Source organism: Bombina bombina, chromosome 11 (assembly GCF_027579735.1).
Source record: "Bombina bombina isolate aBomBom1 chromosome 11, aBomBom1.pri, whole genome shotgun sequence".
NCBI classification, from domain to species: domain Eukaryota; kingdom Metazoa; phylum Chordata; class Amphibia; order Anura; family Bombinatoridae; genus Bombina; species Bombina bombina.
Window position 1 is genome coordinate 118,516,559 of NC_069509.1, and position 23,630 is coordinate 118,540,188.

The window sequence follows — 23,630 nt, forward strand, 5'->3', positions numbered from 1 at the left end:
AATTACTAGTGGGAAACAAAACCCAAGCAAGAGGACACGAAATGAACAGGGAGGGAGAACAAGGCAGGAGGACCTAAACAGAAGGCACCACCGCTTGAAGAACCTTTCTCCCAAAAGAGGCCTCACCTGTGGCACAAGTATCAAATGTGTAGATTTTGGAAAAAGTATGCAAAGAGGTCCATGTTGCCGTCTTGCAAATCTGTTCCACAGAAGCTTCATTTTTGAAAGCCCAAGAGGAGACAGCCCTAGTGGAATGAGCCGTAATTCTCTCAGGAGGCAGCTGCCCAGCAGTCTCATAAGCAAAACGAATCATACTTCTTAACCAGAGGGAAAGAGTAGTAGAAGTGGCCTTCTGACCCTTACACTTGCCAGAGAAAACAACAACACACAGGGCAAAAGATTGCCGAAAATCCTTAGTAGCTTGTAAGTAAAATGTTAGAGCATGCACAACATCCAAGTAATGCAAGAGACGTTCCTTATGAGAAGAAGGATTAGGACAAAAAGAAGGAACAACAAGGTATTTACACCATATCTTATGGTAAATCCTATGAGTAACAGGTTTACGAGCCTGAAGCACAGTATCAATGACTGCCTCCGAAAACCACTTCTAGACAGGACTAGGCGTTCAATCTCCAAGCAGTCAGCTTCAGAGAATCTAGATTTGGATGGAGGAAAGGACCCTGAATTAGAAGGTCTTTCCTCAGAGGTAACCTCCAAGGTGGAAGAGATGACATCTTCACCAGATCCGCAAACCAGATCCTGCGAGGCCAGGCAGGAGCTATTTAAATCACAGACGGTCTCTCCTGCTTGATACAAGCAATGACTCGAGGAAGGAGAGCAAACAGAGGAAACAGGTATGCTAGCCTGAAATCCCAAGGGACCGCCAGAGCATCTATCAGGACGGCCTGAGGATCTCTTGACCTTGAACCGTACTTTGGAAGCTTGGCGTTTTGACAAGACACCATTAGATCAAACTCTGGAACCCCCCTCCTGAGGGTTATCCTGGAGAACACTTCCGGATGGAGAGCCCACTCCCCGGGATGAAAAGTCTGTCTGCTCAGAAAATCTGCCTCCCAATTGTCCACTCCTGGAATGTGGATAGCAGATAGGAGACAATCGTGAGCTTCCGCCCTCTGCAGAATGCGAGTCCCCTCCATCATGGCCAAGGAACTCCAAATTCCTCCCTGGTGGTTGATGTAAGCCACTGAGGTGTATTAAGGATTATTATGTCCCAACATGGATCTGTATGAGGATTAACCTCTTAAGTGCTGCTGTCCTTCTTTACCTAGAAGGCAAAGGCACTTACCTTAGATCCAGCTGCAGGACAGATACTGCTCCTTAGGTGTGGCAGGTACTTCACTCCCTGTCATGGACCTGTAGGAAAAGAAAGAACAGAGTAACCAACTCTGGCTTTCTACAAAAGAGTAGCAAAGTGTTAAAAGTAAAGCAAAGACTTCCTCGCCTCCTTTTGACTGCTAAAAGCCACCACTACTCTTACTAAAGAGATTGACGTGGACACAGCTAGACTCCAATCCTTGCTTGAAGGAAAAAGTACCCATAAAAGGATTAAATATCTTCAGACACCAACTTCACATATCCTCCATTGACAGAGGCAAAGACAATGACTGGGGATTATGGGTAAGGGAATTTACACTTAACAGCTTTGCTGGGGTACTCTTTGCCTTCTCCTGCTGGCCAGGAGTTGAATATCCCACTAGTAATTGTAATGATGTTGTGGACTCTCCATGCCATAGGAAAGAAATTATCATTTATCTCTTCTCTAACCCACTGGGAGTGAATTTCTTCTGCTTATCTATAGCTTTGACCTAAGGCCAGAAAGTTTCAGAATATGTGGGGATACCACATGCTAACTCAACAATTTCAAATGCCAAATATAAGGGTAAAGGAAATACTTGTAAACAATTTTATATACTCGAGCAGGTAAAGTGGATTATTGGGAACAAATAAAGGGAATACATTTCTTTTTGGGTAAACTGTCCCTTTAAGTCAGCTTGCAGTACTATCAAACTAAAACTAAGAAATCATAATGCTCATAGGATCTCCATTTTTTTTAAAATGCCTAATAAGTAAAATATGACAGACTTGCTTAGTATTTTTTCTTTAATCTATAGTACCAGAATACCATTTTACTTAAAACATCGGAGGAAAAAAACATATTTTAGATGATTACCTTCCTCATGCAGGCTTCCCCTGCCTCTTGCAGCTCATTGTTTGTCGAGTTCAGCGCTTTGAACAGAGCAGCAATAATTTTTTCTCTTGATTGCGGCAAATAGTTGCAAGCTGCTAATGCATCTGTGGAAGGAACAAGTGAGAAAAGGACAAGGAAGTATTTTAAAATGAGGTGTGGGACAACTTTACATAAGCCAGAAATTGCAACATGAGTCTTTGCAAAGTATGATCTGTAAATCATAATTCCCACTATACAAGTGTAGAAGAAAAAAAAAAATAGAGGGACAGTGGTTCACCAAATAGATTTTGCCATAACGAAAAACTTTGTTGATTGGTAGTATTTTGTTACCTCGTGTTTTTAATAAAGATTTACTTATGTTTTCCGATTAAGGAGCTGATCACAATCTATAATGTGTTAGTTATTAACAAGTTAAAGGGTCATTAAAAACAAATTGCATAATCAATAAATACATAATAAAGAGACAACGCAAAATCACTTAGTTTGAATTTTAAATGTCTAGTAGAATTTTTTCTGACAAATTTCAGAGTCAGTTACATTTCCCTTCCTAGTGCATCATGCGACAGCCATCAGCTAATCACAAAATGCAGATATGTGGAAACTGTGAATCTTGCACGGGCTCAGTAGGAGCTGGTTCCTCAGAAAGTGTGCACATAAAAGGGTTGTGCACAGTTAGCTAATAGAAGTAAATTGAAAAGTTGCTTAAAATTTACGAGCTCTAGCTGAATTATGAAAGTTTAATTTTGACTTGACTGTCCCTTTAGACTAGGACCAGTCAATGCAGTAGAATTACACAATTAAAAGACAATGCAATAACACTTACTCTGAATTTCAGATAAGCAGATTTGTTTTCTGACAAATTTATTTTTTCTCCCATTATCCGGGTCCCCTGTATCATATGACAGACATCAGCCAATCACAGACTAGTATACGTACACCCTGTGATCTTGTGCACATGCTCAGTTGGACCTTGTTACCCAGAAAGTGTGAATATAAAAAGACTGTGCAAAATTTGATAATGGAAGTAAATTGGAAAGTGTCTTAAAACTGCATGCTCTATCTGAATCATAAACATTTATTTTGACTTGAGGGTCCCTTTAACTAATGAGTCACAGGATCTGCCCACTGATGACATCACAATCTGGGCTGCATTAAAGGCTTCACTAGTTACAAAATACTCACTAATTGGATTCAGCAGACTGTCAATGCTATTCTGCAGAGTGCCTAGATGCAGCCCAGATCATGATGTCATCAGTGGGAGGAGCTTAGCAGCCATTTCAAAGGGACCAGAAACAATTTTCATTTTAAAAGAAAATTTACGCTTACCTGATAAATTTATTTCTTTTTTGACACAATGAGTCCATGGATCATCTTAATTACTAATGGGATATTCCCCTCCTGGTCAGCAGGAGGAGGCAAAAAGCACCACAGCAGAGCTGTTTAATAGCTCCTACCTTCCCTCCCATTTCAGCCATTCGACCGAAGTTAAGGAAAGAAAGGAAAAGCCAAGTTGCAGAGGTGTCTGAAGTTTACAAGGACCAACAACCTGTCTTACAAGAACAGGGCGGGCCGTGGACTCATCGTGTCAAAAAATAAATAAATTTATCAGGTAAGCATACATTTTCTTTACTTTTTTGTGACAAGATGAGTCCACGGATCATCTTAATTACTAATGGGATTCAATATCCAAGCTAGAGTACACGGATAATACGGGAGGGACAAGACAGGAAACCTAAACTGAAGGCACCACTGCTTGAAGAACCCTAATCCCAAAAGTGGCCTCAGCCGAGATAAAAATGCAAAATTTATAGGACTTTGTAAAAGTGTAAAGACCGAACCAAGCTGCAGCCTTGCAAATCTGTTCTACAGAAGATTCATCCTTGAACGTCCACGATGAAACAACGGCCCTAGTGGAATGAGCCGTAACTCTCTCTGGATGCTGTAGACCAGCAATCTCAAATGCAAAACGTATAATGCTCTTCAGCCAGAAAGAAAGAAAGAGAAGTAGCTTTCTGGCCCTTACTTTCTCCTGAGAAAACCACAAATAAAGCAGAAGACTGGCGAAATCCTTAGTCGCCAGCAGGTAAAAATTTTAAAGCACGGACCACGTCCAAATTGTGCAGAAGACGTTCTTTCTAAGAAGAAGGATTAGGACACAAGGAAGGAACAACAATCCCCTAATTAATGTTCCGATCAGAAACAATCTTAGGAAGAAATCCTAATTTAGAACGGAAGACTACATTATCTGAATGGAAAATAAGGCAAGGAGACTCCTACTGCAATACCTAGAGCTCTAACACTCTACGAGCAGAAGAATAGCAACAAGAAATTAAACTTTCCAAGATAACAACTTAATATCTAAGGAATGCATAGGCTCAGACAGAACCCCTTGAAATTTTACAAACAAAAATAAATCTCAGCGCTCCCTTCAACACAGAAAATATACGTTTGTGCACAATATTCTAGTAGCTCCCTCAAAGTAAGACTCTTCTCGTTAATAACACTTAAAATAACACTACAATAAATACTCCTAAAACATTCACTAGAAATAATTTAAATTACTATTTAAAATCCCATAAAAAGTGTCATGAAATATATTACCATATACAAAGAAGTATAATTTCCACTGAATGAATGTTGTAAAAAACTGGTACTTGATAATAAAAGTTCACAAGAAGTCTTTCCTCTGTCTTTAGCTTTGTTTTGGTTCAGGCTGCTCAGTGTGTGGTCCGGATCTCCTGGTCCCGGGAAAGAGAAGGTAACTGAAAAATACAAAAACACACAGAGCCAACCGATTCAAAGTAGCTTTATGAACAATTTATTTGATCACCTAAAATAAAAATTTCACACTTACAAGATAGCAGTGTAAAACAAGCCCTTCATATATATGACAGCCGTAGTCCGTTAGTCCTTTAGGTTTGTCTTAGCCTGCATGTCTTGGATCCCTTCACTGTATGTTTCACCGCTGTAGCTGTTTGCTTTCTTTCAGCAGCACTTTCTGTTGTTTACCGCTGGCGGTTTCATAAAACCGGGATTCCGACTTCAGCTGGCTTTGGTCACTTCGGCAGATTCACCGGCTGTCCCTTATTAGTTACCCAACGCGTTTCCTTTGCATTTGTGCAAACTTCTTCAGGGGTATTAATACACTGCTATCTTGTAAAGTGTGAAATTTTTATTTTAGGTGATCAAATAAATTGTTCATAAAGCTACTTTGAATCGGTGGGCGCTGTGTGTTTTTGTATTTTTCAGAACCCCTTGAAAACCTATGAGAACTAAATTCAGACTCCATGGAGGAGTAACTGGTTGGAACACAAACCTGATCCTGACCAGACCTGACAAAAAGACTGTACACGTCTGGGACAACTGCCACGCGGTTATGGAACAAAAAAGACAAGGCAAATATTTGACTCTTTAGAGAACTTGCCGAGAAAACCTTTCTCCAAAGCTTCTTGGAAAAAGGACAGATTTCCATGAATCCAAAGTCTACTCCAGGAGTAGCCTTAAACTATGGTGTATAGAGATCTATACACCATATCTTATGGTAAATCCTTCTAGAAAACAGGATTACGAACCTGAATCATGGTCTCTATGACCGAGTCAGAAAACCCCCGCTTTAGACAAATTAAGCGTTCAATCTCCAAGTAGCCAGTTTCAGAGAAACTAGATACGGGTGAGGAAAGGGCCCTCAAATTAGAAGGTCCTTCCTATACGGAAGTCTCCAAGGTGGCAGAGACTACACGTCCACCAGATCTGCATACCAAATCCTGCAAGGCCAAGCCGGTGTAATGAGGATCACCGAGGCCCTCTCCTACTGAACTTGAGCAATGACCCGAGGAAGAAGCGCCAACGGAGGAAATAGGTATGCTAGACTGAAGGTCCAAGATACTGCCAGGGCATCTATCAGTACCGCCTGAGGGTCCCTGGACCGCGGGCTGTACCTCGGGAGCTTGGTATTCTGCCAAGATGCCAAGAGATCTAATTCCGGCTGACTCCGTTTGAGAATCAGGCTGGAAAACTCTTCTGGATGGAGTTCCCACTCCCCTGATGAAAGGTCTGCCTTACTCAGGAAATCCGCCTCCCAGATGTCCACCCCTGGGATGTGGATCACCAACAGACAGCAAAAATGGACCTCCGCCCATTGAAAGTAATCGCTAAGGAACTTCTCGTTCCTTCCTGATGAATGATGCAAACCACTGAAGTTACGTTGTCCGACTGGAACCCGATAAACTGGACCGAGGCTAATTAGGGCCAAGCCAGAAAAGCATTGAAGATTGCTCTCAACTCCAGAATGGTTAGTAGAAGAACAGACTCTGATTCCAAACTCCCTGAGCCCTTAGAAAGCCCCAGACTGCTCCCCATCCTAGAAGGCTGGCGTTTGTTGTCACAATCAGCCAAGATAGTCTTCGACAGCAGGTTCCCTGGGAGAGATGATCCAGAGACAACCACAGAAGAGAATCCCCTGACTCCTGCTCCAGTAGTATTTGAGGAGACAAGCCCGCATAATCTCCATTCCATTGCCTGAGCATGTTTAACTGTAGAGTTCTGAGGTGGAACCGAGCAAACGGGATGACCGTCACCATCAGCCAGACTACCTCCATGCACTGAGCCACTGATGGTCGATGGGTGGACTGAAGATTTGGACAAGTATCGAAAATCTTTAATGCCCTGACTTCTGTCAGAAAAATCATCATAGATAGGAAATCTATTATTGTTCCCAAGAAAGTGACCCCTGTGTTTTGAACTAAGGAATTCTTTTCCAAATTTACCTTCCACCCGTGAGATCTCAGGAGGAATAACATTTCCGTGTGGGATCTTGCTTGTTGAAAGGATGATGCCTGGACTAATGTGTCGGTCAAATAGGGTGACACTAATGTCCCTTAACCGAAGCACCTCCAACAGCGGTCCCAAAGCAAGACCGACGGGAAGAGTCATTGAATGGAAAAGTTTGTCTAGAAAGGCAAACCTTAGAAACTCGTGATGATCCCTATGAATGGGAACATGCAACTACACGTCCTTTAATTCTCAGTGTTATATATTGACCCTTTTGAAATAAGGGAGAGTGAAACAAATAGCTTCCATCTTGAAGGATATTAATTCTATGAATTTATTTAGACTCTTGAACTCTACAAACAGGACTGAAGATTCCCTCCTTTTGGGAAAGCCAAACAAGTTGGAATAAATTCCAGACTCTGTTCCTGAATCCGAACAGGGACCATCGCTCCCACGTCAGAGAGGTCTTCTATGCAGTGGAAAAATGCCTCTCTTCTTATGCAGATAATCTTTAAAGCAAAGATCTGCCCCTAGAAGAAAAAGTCCTGATTCCAGATTGTATTTTAAGGATACAGAGTCTTCCCGGATTGGGGGCAGACCTAGCCTGCTGTCTTTTGTTCTAGCAGGATACTTGAATTGCATTCCCCTATTCCCGAGGGAATGAATGTGCCTTTTACTCTCGAATATAGAGAGAATTTCCGCCAAAATAGTTCCAAACAAGGTCTTCCCTTGTAGGGAATCACCTAAAAGTTTATACTTAGATGAGGAATCCGCAGACCCTATCTTTCTTGACGCATGGCAAAAATCTGAAAACTTAGCTCCCAGCTTAAACCTTGAAGAGGAGCATCAGGGATAAAGAAGTCGGCTAACTTAATTGCCTTAATCCTATCCCGGACTTCTTTGAGAGAAGTGTCTGTCCGATAGAATCAGACCACTCAGCAAAACAGTACGCCACCACACAGGTGACAAAGCAATACAAACCGCAGGTAGATGTAAGCTCTGACGTACACCCCTTCCCTGGGTACTATTGACAAGACTCCTGGATAGAGTCTGCTATATCTGGACAAAAACAGAATTTATGTTTACCTGATAAATTTCTTTCTCCAACGGTGTGTCCGGTCCACGGCGTCATCCTTACTTGTGGGATATTCTCTTCCCCAACAGGAAATGGCAAAGAGCCCAGCAAAGCTGGTCACATGATCCCTCCTAGGCTCCGCCTACCCCAGTCATTCGACCGACGTTAAGGAGGAATATTTGCATAGGAGAAACCATATGGTACCGTGGTGACTGTAGTTAAAGAAAATAAAATATCAGACCTGATTAAAAAAACCAGGGCGGGCCGTGGACCGGACACACCGTTGGAGAAAGAAATTTATCAGGTAAACATAAATTCTGTTTTCTCCAACATAGGTGTGTCCGGTCCACGGCGTCATCCTTACTTGTGGGAACCAATACCAAAGCTTTAGGACACGGATGAAGGGAGGGAGCAAATCAGGTCACCTAAATGGAAGGCACCACGGCTTGCAAAACCTTTCTCCCAAAAATAGCCTCAGAAGAAGCAAAAGTATCAAACTTGTAAAATTTGGTAAAAGTGTGCAGTGAAGACCAAGTCGCTGCCCTACATATCTGATCAACAGAAGCCTCGTTCTTGAAGGCCCATGTGGAAGCCACAGCCCTAGTGGAATGAGCTGTGATTCTTTCGGGAGGCTGCCGTCCGGCAGTCTCGTAAGCCAATCTGATGATGCTTTTAATCCAAAAAGAGAGAGAGGTAGAAGTTGCTTTTTGACCTCTCCTTTTACCTGAATAAACAACAAACAAGGAAGATGTTTGTCTAAAATCCTTTGTAGCATCTAAATAGAATTTTAGAGCGCGAACAACATCCAAATTGTGCAACAAACGTTCCTTCTTTGAAACTGGTTTTGGACACAGAGAAGGTACGATAATCTCCTGGTTAATGTTTTTGTTAGAAACAACTTTTGGAAGAAAACCAGGTTTAGTACGTAAAACCACCTTATCTGCATGGAACACCAGATAAGGAGGAGAACACTGCAGAGCAGATAATTCTGAGACTCTTCTAGCAGAAGAAATCGCAACTAAAAACAAAACTTTCCAAGATAATAACTTAATATCAACGGAATGTAAGGGTTCAAACGGAACCCCCTGAAGAACTGAAAGAACTAAATTGAGACTCCAAGGAGGAGTCAAAGGTTTGTAAACAGGCTTGATTCTAACCAGAGCCTGAACAAAGGCTTGAACATCTGGCACAGCTGCCAGCTTTTTGTGAAGTAATACCGACAAGGCAGAAATCTGTCCCTTCAGGGAACTTGCAGATAATCCTTTTTCCAATCCTTCTTGAAGGAAGGATAGAATCCTAGGAATCTTAACCTTGTCCCAAGGGAATCCTTTAGATTCACACCAACAGATATATTTTTTCCAAATCTTGTGGTAAATCTTTCTAGTCACAGGCTTTCTGGCCTGAACAAGAGTATCGATCACAGAATCTGAGAATCCTCGCTTCGATAAAATCAAGCGTTCAATCTCCAAGCAGTCAGCTGGAGTGAAACCAGATTCGGATGTTCGAACGGACCCTGAACAAGAAGGTCTCGTCTCAAAGGTAGCTTCCAAGGTGGAGCCGATGACATATTCACCAGATCTGCATACCAAGTCCTGCGTGGCCACGCAGGAGCTATCAAGATCACCGACGCCCTCTCCTGCTTGATCCTGGCTATCAGCCTGGGGATGAGAGGAAATGGCGGGAACACATAAGCTAGTTTGAAGGTCCAAGGTGCTACTAGTGCATCCACTAGAGCCGCCTTGGGGTCCCTGGATCTGGCCCCGTAGCAAGGAACTTTGAAGTTCTGACGAGAGGCCATCAGATCCATGTCTGGAATGCCCCACAGGTGAGTGACTTGGGCAAAGATTTCCGGATGGAGTTCCCACTCCCCCGGATGCAATGTCTGACGACTCAGAAAATCCGCTTCCCAATTTTCCACTCCTGGGATGTGGATAGCAGACAGGTGGCAGGAGTGAGACTCCGCCCAAAGAATAATTTTGGTTACTTCTTCCATCGCTAGGGAACTCCTTGTTCCCCCCTGATGGTTGATGTACGCAACAGTCGTCATGTTGTCTGATTGAAACCGTATGAACCTGGTCCTCGCAAGCTGGGGCCAGGCCTGGAGAGCATTGAATATCGCTCTCAGTTCCAGAATATTTATCGGTAGAAGAGATTCTTCCCGAGACCAAAGACCCTGAGCTTTCAGGGATCCCCAGACCGCGCCCCAGCCTATCAGACTGGCGTCGGTCGTGACAATGACCCACTCTGGTCTGTGGAACATCATCCCTTGAGACAGATTGTCCAGGGACAGCCACCAACGGAGTGAGTCTCTGGTCCTCTGATTTACTTGTATCTTCGGAGACAAGTCTGTATAGTCCCCATTCCACTGACTGAGCATGCACAGTTGTAATGGTCTTAGATGAATGCGTGCAAAAGGAACTATGTCCATCGCCGCCACCATCAACCCGATCACTTCCATGCACTGAGCTATGGAAGGAAGAGGAACGGAATGAAGTATCCGACAAGAGTCCAGAAGCTTTGTTTTTCTGGCCTCTGTTAGAAAGATCCTCATTTCTAAGGAGTCTATAATTGTTCCCAAGAAGGGAACCCTTGTTGACGGGGATAGAGAACTCTTTTCCACGTTCACTTTCCAGCCGTGAGATCTGAGAAAGGCCAGGACAATGTCCGTGTGAGCCTTTGCTTGAGGAAGGGACGACGCTTGAATCAGAATGTCGTCCAGGTAAGGTACTACTGCAATGCCCCTTGGTCTTAGCACCGCTAGAAGGGACCCTAGTACCTTTGTGAAAATCCTTGGAGCAGTGGCTAATCCGAAAGGAAGCGCCACGAACTGGTAATGTTTGTCCAGGAATGCAAACCTTAGGAACCGATGATGTTCCTTGTGGATAGGAATATGTAGATACGCATCCTTTAAATCCACCGTGGTCATGAATTGACCTTCCTGGATGGAAGGAAGGATAGTTCGAATGGTTTCCATCTTGAACGATGGGACCTTGAGAAATTTGTTTAAGATCTTGAGATCTAGGATTGGTCTGAACGTTCCCTCTTTTTTGGGAACTATGAACAGATTGGAGTAGAACCCCATCCCTTGTTCTCTTAATGGAACAGGATGAATCACTCCCATTTTTAACAGGTCTTCTACACAATGTAAGAACGCCTGTCTTTTTATGTGGTCTGAAGACAACTGCGACCTGTGGAACCTCCCCCTTGGGGGAAGTCCCTTGAATTCCAGAAGATAACCCTGGGAGACTATTTCTAGCGCCCAAGGATCCAGAACATCTCTTGCCCAAGCCTGAGCGAAGAGAGAGAGTCTGCCCCCCACCAGATCCGGTCCCGGATCGGGGGCCAATATTTCATGCTGTCTTGGTAGCAGTGGCAGGTTTCTTGGCCTGCTTTCCCTTGTTCCAGCCTTGCATTGGTCTCCAAGCTGGCTTGGCCTGAGCAGTATTACCCTCTTGCTTAGAGGACGTAGCACCTTGGGCTGGTCCGTTTTTACGAAAGGGACGAAAATTAGGTCTATTTTTTGCCTTGAAAGGCCGATCCTGAGGAAGGGCGTGGCCTTTACCCCCAGTGATATCAGAGATAATCTCTTTCAAGTCAGGACCAAACAACGTTTTCCCCTTGAAAGGAATGTTTAGTAGCTTGTTCTTGGAAGACGCATCAGCCGACCAAGATTTCAACCAAAGCGCTCTGCGCGCCACAATAGCAAACCCAGAGTTCTTAGCCGCTAACTTAGCCAATTGCAAAGAGGCGTCTAGAGTGAAAGAATTAGCCAATTTGAGAGCATTGATTCTGTCCATAATCTCCTCATAAGGAGGAGAGTCACTATCGAGCACCTTAAGCAGTTCATCAAACCAGAAATATGCGGCAGTAGTGACAGGGACAATGCATGAAATGGGTTGTAGAAGGTAACCCTGCTGAACAAACATCTTTTTAAGCAAACCTTCTAATTTTTTATCCATAGGATCTTTGAAAGCACAACTATCCTCTATGGGAATAGTGGTGCGTTTGTTTAAAGTAGAAACCGCTCCCTCGACCTTGGGGACTGACTGCCATAAGTCCTTTCTGGGGTCGACCATAGGAAACAATTTTTTAAATATGGGGGGAGGGACGAAAGGAATACCGGGCCTTTCCCATTCTTTATTAACAATGTCCGCCACCCGCTTGGGTATAGGAAAAGCTTCTGGGAGCCCCGGCACCTCTAGGAACTTGTCCATTTTACATAGTTTCTCTGGGATGACTAAATTTTCACAATCATCCAGAGTGGATAATACCTCCTTAAGCAAAATGCGGAGATGTTCCAATTTAAATTTAAATGTAATCACATCAGATTCAGCCTGCTGAGAAATGTTCCCTAAATCAGTAATTTCTCCCTCAGACAAAACCTCCCTGGCCCCCTCAGATTGGGTTAGGGGCCCTTCAGAGATATTAATATCAGCGTCGTCATGCTCTTCAGTAACTAAAACAGAGCAGCCACGCTTACGCTGACAAGGGTTCATTTTGGCTAAAATGTTTTTGACAGAATTATCCATTACAGCCGTTAATTGTTGCATAGTAAGGAGTATTGGCGCGCTAGATGTACTAGGGGCCTCCTGAGTGGGCAAGACTCGTGTAGACGAAGGAGGGAATGATGCAGTACCATGCTTACTCCCCTCACTTGAGGAATCATCTTGGGCATCATTGTCATTATCACATAAATCACATTTATTTAAATGAATAGGAATTCTGGCTTCCCCACATTCAGAACACAGTCTATCTGGTAGGTCAGACATGTTAAACAGGCATAAACTTGATCAGAAAGTACAAAAAACGTTTTAAAATAAAACCGTTACTGTCACTTTAAATTTTAAACTGAACACACTTTATTACTGCAATTGCGAAAAAACATGAAGGAATTGTTCAAAATTCACCAAATTTTCACCACAGCGTCTTAAAGCCTTGAAAATATTGCACACCAATTTTGGAAGCTTTAACCCTTAAAATAACGGAACCGGAGCCGTTTTAAGCTTTAAACCCCTTTACAGTCCCTGGTATCTGCTTTGCTGAGACCCAACCAAACCCAAAGGGGAATACGATACCAAATGACGCCTTCAGAAGTCTTTTATAAGTATCAGAGCTCCTCTCACATGCGACTGCATGCCATGCCTCTCAAAAACAAGTGCGCAACACCGGCGCGAAAATGAGACTCTGCCTATGCTTTGGGAAAGCCCCTAAAGAATAAGGAGTCTAAAACAGTGCCTGCCGATATTATTATATCAAAATACCCAGATAAAATGATTCCTCAAGGCTAAATATGTGTTAATAATCAATCGATTTAGCCCAGAAAAAGTCTACAGTTTAAATAAGCCCTTGTGAAGCCCTTATTTACAATCGTAATAAACATGGCTTACCGGATCCCATAGGGAAAATGACAGCTTCCAGCATTACATCGTCTTGTTAGAATGTGTCATACCTCAAGCAGCAAGGGACTGCAAACTGTTCCCCCAACTGAAGTTAATTGCTCTCAACAGTCCTGTGTGGAACAGCCATGGATTTTAGTTACGGTTGCTAAAATCATTTTCCTCATACAAACAGAATTCTTCATCTCTTTTCTGTTTCTGAGTAAATAGTACGTACCAGCACTATTTGAAAATAACAAACTCTTGATTGAATAATGAAAAACTACAGTTAAACACTAAAAAACTCTAAGCCATCTCCGTGGAGATGTTGCCTGTACAACGGCAAAGAGAATGACTGGGGTAGGCGGAGCCTAGGAGGGATCATGTGACCAGCTTTGCTGGGCTCTTTGCCATTTCCTGTTGGGGAAGAGAATATCCCACAAGTAAGGATGACGCCGTGGACCGGACACACCTATGTTGGAGAAAGGGGGTACCCAGTTTCTCCCTGACTTTGTAAAGTGTACTGGACTTATTAGGATTGACTACGCCGATAATGTCAGAGTCATCCAGGGTATCAGAGACCTTCTAATAACAAACGGAGTTGTTGAAGCCGAAGGTAAAAAGAAAACTCTTCCGTATCAACAAAAGGAATTACCCAGACAGATTCTGAGATTTCGCCCTTATCTATTATCCCCCACTTCATGCTTCAAGGAGGATAATTAGGAAAAGCTACTACTTCTTAGGAAGCAATGTTTTGTCAAATAACCCCAGGTGGAGTTAGTGAAGAGGCGCAGGGCACTGCATGTGTGGGTTATAAAATATTTTGCACTTTTAGAGAAAAACCGTTTTTATTCTTATAGTAAGTATCTCTCCATTCATATCAAAACATAAGGAGATACATTGTAGGATTTCTTGGAACACTGTCACACATATGGATGAATAATCCAAGAAAAAACAACCCAGAAAAAAGTTAATGTCTCTTTAACTTTTAAAGAGAAAACCTCTTTATTTATGTTACTGTCGCTTTAAATTTTTAACAAGTAACTTCTAAATTAAGTGTGCAAACATGGTTAATAAAAACACAGTACTGAAAACCCCCTCTACACCTCAGATAGCCTAGCTGAAATGCCTGTCAGCCCTTTGCACATTAAATATTCCGGACTAAGACCTTTGAAACACTGTCCGGTCCGTTACTTTCTCTATTTAAGAGTAAACACTCTCCTCTATCCCTTTCCAATACTCGGAAAGAAACTGACAAAGTGGTGCGCAACTAAATTGGCGCCACACATAACTCCGCCCACCGTGGGCGTTAGCATAATAATCTCCCGGTCGCCATTGATCTTTTTAGTTTTACAAATGGGAACTGTCGGGAGTGCAATAACGGACTGAACAGCTTCAGCTTGGCAGCTGCTAGTCCGAGAGACTAAATGTCAAACATCTCACACTGATGGCAATATGTGTTCTCCCGGTCGGCTATTATTAAACCGTTGGGAGATGAGAACACCGTCTCCTTCAACACCTCACCCTGAGCTCATCTTTTTATAGCTCATCAGATATGGTAATAAGAGATCTCCCGGTCGGCTATTATTAAACCGCCGGGAGATGAGAACAGTCCCCTTCAATACCTCACCCTGAGCTCGTCTTTTTATAGCTCATCAGATATGTTAATAGGAGATCTCCCGGTCGGTTATTAAACCGCCGGGAGATGAGAACACAGTCCCCTTCAATACCTCACCCTGAGCTCATCTTTTGTAAAGGCTCAACAGTTATGGTAATAGGATATATCTCCCGGTCGGCTATTATTAAACCGCCGGGAAATGAGACACAAGTCCCATTCAAATATTTTTACTAAGCGTAACTCCTCCACTGATCCTGTCTTAGAATATGCATCAGTCTGTCAATAGGGGATCTCCCGGTCGGCTATGAAACCACCGGGAGATAAGTGCACATGTCCCATGCATCCCCCGTGTCTGCGTTTAAACTGTCCCAAAGTGTCCCCTAAGCCTCTGGGGGAATCTATCTATCTATCTATAACCCTCTGAATAAAGAGGTCAAATCCAAAGAGGTATAATAAAGATTAAGTGTCCAACCTTTATTCTGAGCCTTTTCAACCCCCAGAATAAAGTTAGCACTTACCTCATTGTCTCCTGCTGGACAGTAAGGCAGTTCCCAGGTTTGCGAGGTCCTCTCCCTCACATGGACCTGTAATTTAAAACAAAAGTTCTGAGTAATATCCCTCAGATTTTCTTGGCACGGGGCAGCAAAAACTACATGGGAGGCGCAGTGAGAATTATGTCCCACAAGTTCCCATTGCTCTAAAGCCACCAAAAGCTCTACTGAAGAGACTGATATGGACTACGGCTACACCCTAGAACAAAGCAGCACACTCTGGCACTACTTTAAAAATAATAAACTCTTGATTGAAGAATCTAATCTAACACCTCACTTTACCTCTTCCTATCACTAACGTAGGCAAAGAAAATGACTGGAGTGGGAGGGAAGGGAGGAGCTATTTAACAGCTCTGCTGTGGTGCTCTTTGCCTCCTCCTGCTGACCAGGAGGTGAATATCCCATTAGTAATTAAGATGATCCGTGGACTCATTGTGTCATAAAAAAGAAAAGAAAATTTTTACTGTTCCCGCTGCATGATATAGAAAGGCGTGCAGGAGGCTATTTGCAGCTTAATCTAAGCTAAGACTTTAAGATGACTAAGGTGTAGACTGTCCCTTTAAGCGACAAGCAAGTGAAGCAGGGCCTGTATAAAGGAGATTGAATGACCTTTCAAGACACCATCCCACCTGCTCCACATAGAGAAATGGGGCAAATGCATTTCAGAGCCCTTTATAAAACTCAAAAATGAGAACCCAGCTTATAGCAGTGTTTAGAAAGATCTAGCAAGTTACCAACCTGCTTGATAACAATGCAAAAAAAAATCTCTTTATTTCAACAAGTACACAGAAGAAAGGTGTAAGAGCAGAACATGGGATGCTGAAGGGCAAACAGGTACATCAGTGTGTCTTTCTACCCAGTGACGATGTCGCTTTAAGGTTACACTGTGATTAAAAATTTACTTACTTAGAGCTGCAATTCTCAGAGGTACTAGGGAAGAAAGACTTTTATAGCACGGAAGCTTCATTAATGTTGCATCTTCTGCTTCACACAAGTTTAAAAGCTGCAGAAGAAAGTTAAAATTCATAAAAAGGTCACACAGAATCAGCACAACATAAATTAACTTAATAGAGGGTGAAAGCAACTAATTTTTTTTTTTATCTTTTGATGTCTATTTTAACAACTTTATATTAAGTCTCTAAGCAGCAACAAATTATCACTTAAAGGGACAGTCTACAATAGAATTTTTATTGTTTTAAAGATAGCCCCTTTAGTACCCATTCCCCAGTTTTGCATAACCAACAGTTATACCTCTTTTTACCTGTGATTACCTTGTATCTAAGCATCTTCTGACAGCCCCCTGATCACATGACATTTTATTTATTAGCTATTGACTTTAATTTAGTACTGTGTTGTGCTAACTCTCTCTAACTCCTCGGGAGTGAGTACAATGTTATCTATATGGCTCACGTGAACTAGCAGTATCCTGTGATAAGAGGCTGTTTGTAGTGGCTTAGAAACAGGCAGCAATGGAGAGGTTTAAATGTTATAAAGTATAGTAATATACCAATGTTGGTTGTGCAAAGCTGGAGAATGCGTAGTAAAGACGTTATCTATCTTTTTAAACAATAACCATTTTAGTGTAGACTGTCTCTTTAAGCAAACGTTAACATCCTTATTAAAAGGGATATGAAACCCACATTTTTTCTTTCATGATTCAGACAGAGCATACCATATTAAACAACTTTCCAATCTACTTCAATTATCTAATTTGCTTCATTCTTTTGGTATATTTAGGTGAAAAGCATACCTAGGTAGGTACAGGAGCAGCAATGCATTACTGGAAGCTAGCTGCTGATTGGTGGCTGCACACAAATGCCTCTTCTAAAGTTCTAAAGAACCTAAATAAGTCTTTTTGCAATTCAAAATAGTTACAGTTCTTTCTTGGACAAAAGGACAGTCCTTTACTTAACAGTTCCAATTCCTCTTCAGTAAGAGGGTGTTCTGAGATGCTAATGACATTCTGTTTTATGTCATTTCTTACTGTATCATAAGTTGCCGTAACTTGCGTTTTCTTGGGCTCTTGTTTAAAATATGCTCAAATCGGTTGCAGTAGTCAGGGATGTCTCATTAAAAAAGTGATTGAAGATCGGAAGAGAGTTAAGTTCTCAAAGGACGAGCAGGATTATTCATCCGGTCGTATATACAGATGGCGCTATGACCCTGAGGGCGCCCGACGTAAGTTCCAGTCGCACAATCAAAGACGTCAAGGCCGCATTCAGAAGCAAGGCAGTAGCAGTACGGAGTCCACAGACACGTCGCCGGGGGAGTCAGACGGACAAAAGGAGAGGAGGTCGTAAACACAAATCAAGGTGCAAAGAAATCAAGCACCAGACAGCTCCGTTCAAGTCGTCGCAACTAGAGCCCAAGAGAACGCAAGTTACGGCCAATGCTATGAAAAACAACATTGTTAGTAAAGAGGTAGTATCTTTTTTGAAAGTTAAAAATCCATGTACTCCAGTTATATATATACGCTACCTAAAGTACATAAATGTTTAGTTAACCCCCCAGTCGCCCTATAGTGGCAAGTACAAATTCAGTATTCACTAACATTTCTATTATTTTGGACAAAATATTACGTCCATATGTGGAGATTACCATTTCATTTATTAAAGATACAGGGGATTTTTTGTTAAAACAACTCTCTAGACCTTACTTCTGATAAATGTATCATGTTCACTCTTGACATGGAAAGTCTGTATACTAATATTAAGCATACCAGTGGACTGGATTCTGTTAAAATAACCCTAGAGTTTAATAAGAAGTATAATTCAGCCAAAGTTGGGGTGTTTTTTGCAAATGCTATCAATAATCCTCTATGGCAATTATTTTCTTTTTCAGGATGATTTTTTTCTTCAGCTTCAAGGAACTGCCATGGGTTCCAACGTTGACCCCAATTACGCCAATATATTTATGAACTTATATGAAGAAAGGTATGCGTTTTCCAACCATTTATTCATTCGAGATGGCTCCACATAGTAGCGCTATATCGATGACATTTTTGAGGTATGGTGGGGCGATGTTGGAACCCTGGAGAAGTTTGTAAATGAATTGAATATAGCCACAAGACACATTAAATTTAAACTTTCCTGGAGTGAGGAATTTATAGATTTTCTAGATGTTAGGGTTATTAAGAAAGGTAACTCTTTTGAGACAGACGTATTTAAAAAGGAAACTGATCGCAATAGTTTGTTACAATATGAGAGTGCCCACCCCCCTTCATTAATTAAGAGTCTCCCTCATAGTCAAATGTTAAGAGTAAGGAAAATTGTCTTCAACGAACATTTGTTAAATTTGGGATTGGAAGAAATGGGAGCTAGATTTAAAGAGAGGGGCTACCCTACTACATTAATTGAAGAAATTAAAAAAGTAAAATTGATCCCTAGAACTGACATATTGAAACAGAAAAATCCAGATGGTGTTTCTACTAGAAAAAAGGAAGTAGATAGATTGATGTTTGTAAATGAATATAACTCCCAGAGTAATGAAATACAGCGGATTATTAGGAAACATTGGGGTATATTATATGAATATAAAAGCTTTTAAACAATATCCCATGCCTGCTTATAGGAGGAGTCCTAACATACAAGCTAAACGGATTAGAGCAGATATTGGGTCTAATGTTAAAAAGAGAGATAGTTATATTGGGCCCAAAAATTTGAGATGTTACCCTTGCTTGAGTTGCTCATGTTGTAAGAATTTGACTAAAGGTCCTATATTTTTGCAACCCCATACCGGTAAGAAATATTATATCAAAGGGTTTTATACCTGCCTAACTACATATATTATCTACATGGTTAAATGCCCATGTGTGTGGGGGTTATATATCGGGGAATCAACTAGAAGTGCCAAGGACCGCATTATTGAGCATAAAAGTAACATCCGTACTGGCAATCTTAAAGGCCCTTTAGCTAGTCATTTTTTAAGTCACGGTCATTCCATAAGCCAACTTAAGTTTCAAATCATTGCTCACATTATTCAACCCCGTAGAGGAGGGGATAGGGAGTTGCTGCTAAAACAAAAAGAATCATATTGGATTTTTGAATTAGGAATGTTGGAACCTAAGAGTTTAAACAAAGATTGGGATCTATCAGATTTTTTATAGATAGTATAAGATTTTTCTAAGAGATAGTATTATATGCTATAGATAATGGTATAGTTTAAGTTGTTGATCTTGCTATTTCTTGTTCTATATTGTTGATTACCTTAAACATATGTATACTTAAAGGGAAAGTAAAGTCAAAACTATACTTTCATGATTCAGATAGGGCATGCAATTTTAATCAACTTTCCAATTTACTTTTATCATCAAATTTGCTTTGTTCCCTTGGTGGTATTTTTGAAAAGCTAAACCTAGCTAGGCTCAAACTGATTTCTAAACAGTTGAAAACCGCCTCCTCGCTCAGAGCATTTTGAAAGTTTTTCACAGTTAGACTGTGCTAGTTCACATGTGTCATATAGATAACATTGTGCTCACTCCCGTGAAGTTATTTAGGAGTCTTCACTGATTGACTACACTGCATGTCTGTCAAAGGCACTTAGATAAGGAGGCTGTCTGCAAAGGCTTAGATACAAGGTAATCACAGAGGTAAAAAGCATATTAATATAACTGTGTTGGTTATGCAAAAACGGGGAATGGGTAATAAAGGGATTATCTATATTTTTAAATAAGAACATTTTTGGTGTAGACTGTCCCTTTAAGGAGTTAAAAGAAAATAGTTAAAGTGTTCGGTAGCGCCACCTGGTGGTTTTAAGGTATATAAGTGTGTAATTAATGTTTGCAAGACATGGCATAAGTAAGGGATATTGTTCCGAAACGTTGCCTGTTTGTCTCCTTGTATGAATAAATAAGAAACTGATTTGCTGTCACCTGAGTTTGTTTCACTGCATGGTATTTTGGGCTTGGGACAGTAGCCCACAGGTGACTTGCAACATTTATATTTTCATATGCTTGAGTGCTGGAACAATTTTGACTTTGGAGTCTTGACCTTATGCCAGGCGAAACCACGCTATTCACACCAGAATAAGTAAGCTCTCCACACCTTATGGTAGTTGCGACGAGTAACCGGCTTACAAGCCTGAATGAGTGTCAATAACCCTCTCAGAGAAACCTCTCTTGGCTAAGACTAAGCTTTCAATCTCCACGCAGTCAGCCTCAGAGAATCTAGATTTTGATGAACAAAGGGACCCTTTTCTAGAAGATACCTGCAACAAAGTAACCTCCATGGAGGAGATGAGGACATCCCCACCAGGTCTGCGAACCACATTGTTCGCAGCCACGATGGCGCAATCAGTATAACTGATGCTTGTTCCTGCTTGATGCCGGCCACTACACGAGGGAGAAGTGGTAACGATGGAAAAATGTAAATAAGATTGAACCTCCAAGGCACTGCTAATGCATCTATTAGCTCCGCCTGAGGAGTCCTGGACCGCGACCCATATCTGGGCAGCTTGGAATTGAGCCGGGACGCCATGAGATCTATCTCCGGCGTCCCCCATCTGTTGCAAATCTCCGCAAACACATCGGGAGAGAGACCATTCCCCCGGGTGAAAGGATTGTCTGCTGAGGAAATCCACTTCCGAGTTGTCCACACCCGGAATGTGGATCGCTGACAGCGAGCAGTGGTGGGCCTCCACCCATTCCAGAATCTGAGATACTTCCCTCATTGCTAGGGAGCTCCTCGTTCCCCCCTGATAGTTGATGTAAGCCACCGAGATTATGTTGTCTGATTGGAATATGATAAACTGGGATGAACCCAGAAGAGGCCAAGCCTTCAGAGCATTGAAGATCGCTCTAAGTTCCAAAATGTTGATCGGGGGAGGGATTCCTCTCGGGTCCACAGGCTCTGTGTCTTCCTGGCACCCCAAACAGCTCCCCCATCCTGATAGACTTGTGCCCGTAATCACAATCTCCCAGGATGGTCTCAAGAAGGATGTCCCTTGGGACAAGTGATCTGGACATAGCCACCAAGAGAGCGATTCTCTCAACCGGTTGTCCAGAGAAATCTGTTGAGACAGATCCGAATAATTGCCTTAAGGAGGTCTGGATAGCAAGACAAGCGGAAGTTAGCTTGCGACGTCTCTGGTCTGTAAGGAATATCCTCATGGATATGGAATCTATTATAGTACCCAGGAATTCTACCCTGGTACTGGGAGTAAGAGAACTCTTTTCTAAGTTTATCTTCCATCCATGAGATCGAAGAAGCTGATCCTTCAAATGTTCCTCTGCCAGACAACAGGATGGTGCTTGAACCATAACGTTGTCCAAGTATGGCGCTACTGCTATACCTCTGGTTCTGGCCACTGCCAGTAGAGCCCCCAGAACCTTTGTAAAAACTCTTGGAGCAGTAGCTAGACCAAACGGCAGTGCAATAAACTGGAAGTGCTGATCCAGGAATGCAAACCTTAGGAGCTTGAAGTGTTCTTTGTGTATAGGCATGTTAAGGTAAGCATCCTTCAGATCTATCATGGTCATGAACTGTCCTTCCTGAACTAAGTGAAGGATGGACCTTATTGTCTCCATCTCGAACGAGGGAACAGATAGAAATTTGTTTAAACACTTTAGGTCCAGAATCAGGCAGAAGGTTCCCTCCTTCTTCGGGACCACAAACAGGTTTGAATAGTATCCCAGACCTCTTTCTGCAAGAGGTACCGGTACGACTCCCAGGGAAGATAAATCCCTTACGCACCCCAGAAAGGCTTCTCGTTTTCCTGGCCTTGAAGACAGGTTTGACAAGAGGAATCTGCCCCTGGGTGGATGAGACTTGAAATCTATTCTGTATCCCCGAGCGATAACCTCCAGGACCCACGGGTCTTGCACGTCCACAAACCAAGCGTCCGAAAAGAGCGATAGTCTGCCCCCTACCAGATCCATAGCCGGATCAAGGGCCGCCCCTTCATCAGAATCCTCTATAGCTTGCGCTTATAAAGCAAACTTTGCTAATAAGAAAAAAACACACACAAAAAAACGTCACCTTTATACCCCAATGGCTGGGGCACTCACCACCTCCTTTGACCCAGGCCCAACAGAGAAACCTCTTCATCTCACGTGGTGCGCAATGCAGGACCACCCCTGCTATAGGAAAAAGCATGCCAAGCCTTACTAGCTGCGCAGCTTACCAAAACGAAAGTAAAAACAAAATTTATGCTTACCTGATAAATGTATTTCTTTCTTGACACGGTGAGTCCACGGATCATATAATTATTATTGGGGAATATCACGCGGCGGCAAAGAGCACCAAAGCACCGAAGTAAAAGGAGAGAAAGGAAGCAACAAAGTGTAGAGGTGCCTGAGGTTTATAACATGACAAAAACCTGTCTTAGAAAAACAGGGCGGGCCGGGGACTCACTGTGTCAAGAAATAAATAAATTTATCAGGTAAGAATCATTTTCGTTTTCTTTCTAATGACACGGTGAGTACACGGATCATCGAATTACTATTGGGAATCAATACCCAAGCTAGAGGATACATATGATAAAGGAGGGACCACTGCTTGAAGAACCTTTCTCCCAAAAGAAGCCTTAGCTGGGGCAAAAGTATAAAATGTATAGAATATTGAAAAAGTGTGCAGCCTTGCAAATCTGTTCCAAAGAAGCTTCATTTTTGAATGCCCAGGAAGAGGAAACAGCCCTCTAGATTGTGCAGCAGACGTTCCTTCTGAGAAGGTGGTTTGGGACACAAGGAAGGAAAAACAATCTCCCGATTAATGTTCCGATCCGAAACCACTTTAGGGAGAAACACTAAGTACGCAAAACTACCTTATCCGAATGAAAAATAAGGTAAGGAGACTCATACTGTAATGCCGGAAGCTCAGAAACTCTACGAGCAGATGAAATAGCAACAAGAAACAAAACTTTCCAAGATAACTTAATATCTAAGGAATGCATAGGCTCAAACGGAGCCTGTTGAAGAACTTTAATAACTAGGTTAAGACTCCAGGGAGGAGTAACCGGCTTAAACACAGGCCTGATCCTGACCAAGGCCTGACAGAACGATTGCACGTCTGGGACATCCGCCAGACGTTTATGTAAC

The 23,630-nt window shown here is 42.2% G+C and overlaps 1 protein-coding gene across 2 annotated transcripts in view; it reads right to left on the reverse strand.

Annotated features, from left to right (window-relative positions):
- Window positions 1-23,630, reverse strand: part of TRRAP (transformation/transcription domain associated protein) — a 382,824-nt gene that overhangs the window by 266,463 nt on the left and 92,731 nt on the right. For both annotated transcript variants that reach the window (XM_053694540.1, XM_053694539.1), the window contains exons 28-29: window positions 16,505-16,601; window positions 2,192-2,313 (exon numbers count right to left, since the gene is read on the reverse strand). In XM_053694540.1, the coding sequence (XP_053550515.1) occupies window positions 2,192-2,313; window positions 16,505-16,601 (219 nt within the window). The remainder of the gene's footprint in view (window positions 1-2,191; window positions 2,314-16,504; window positions 16,602-23,630) is intronic.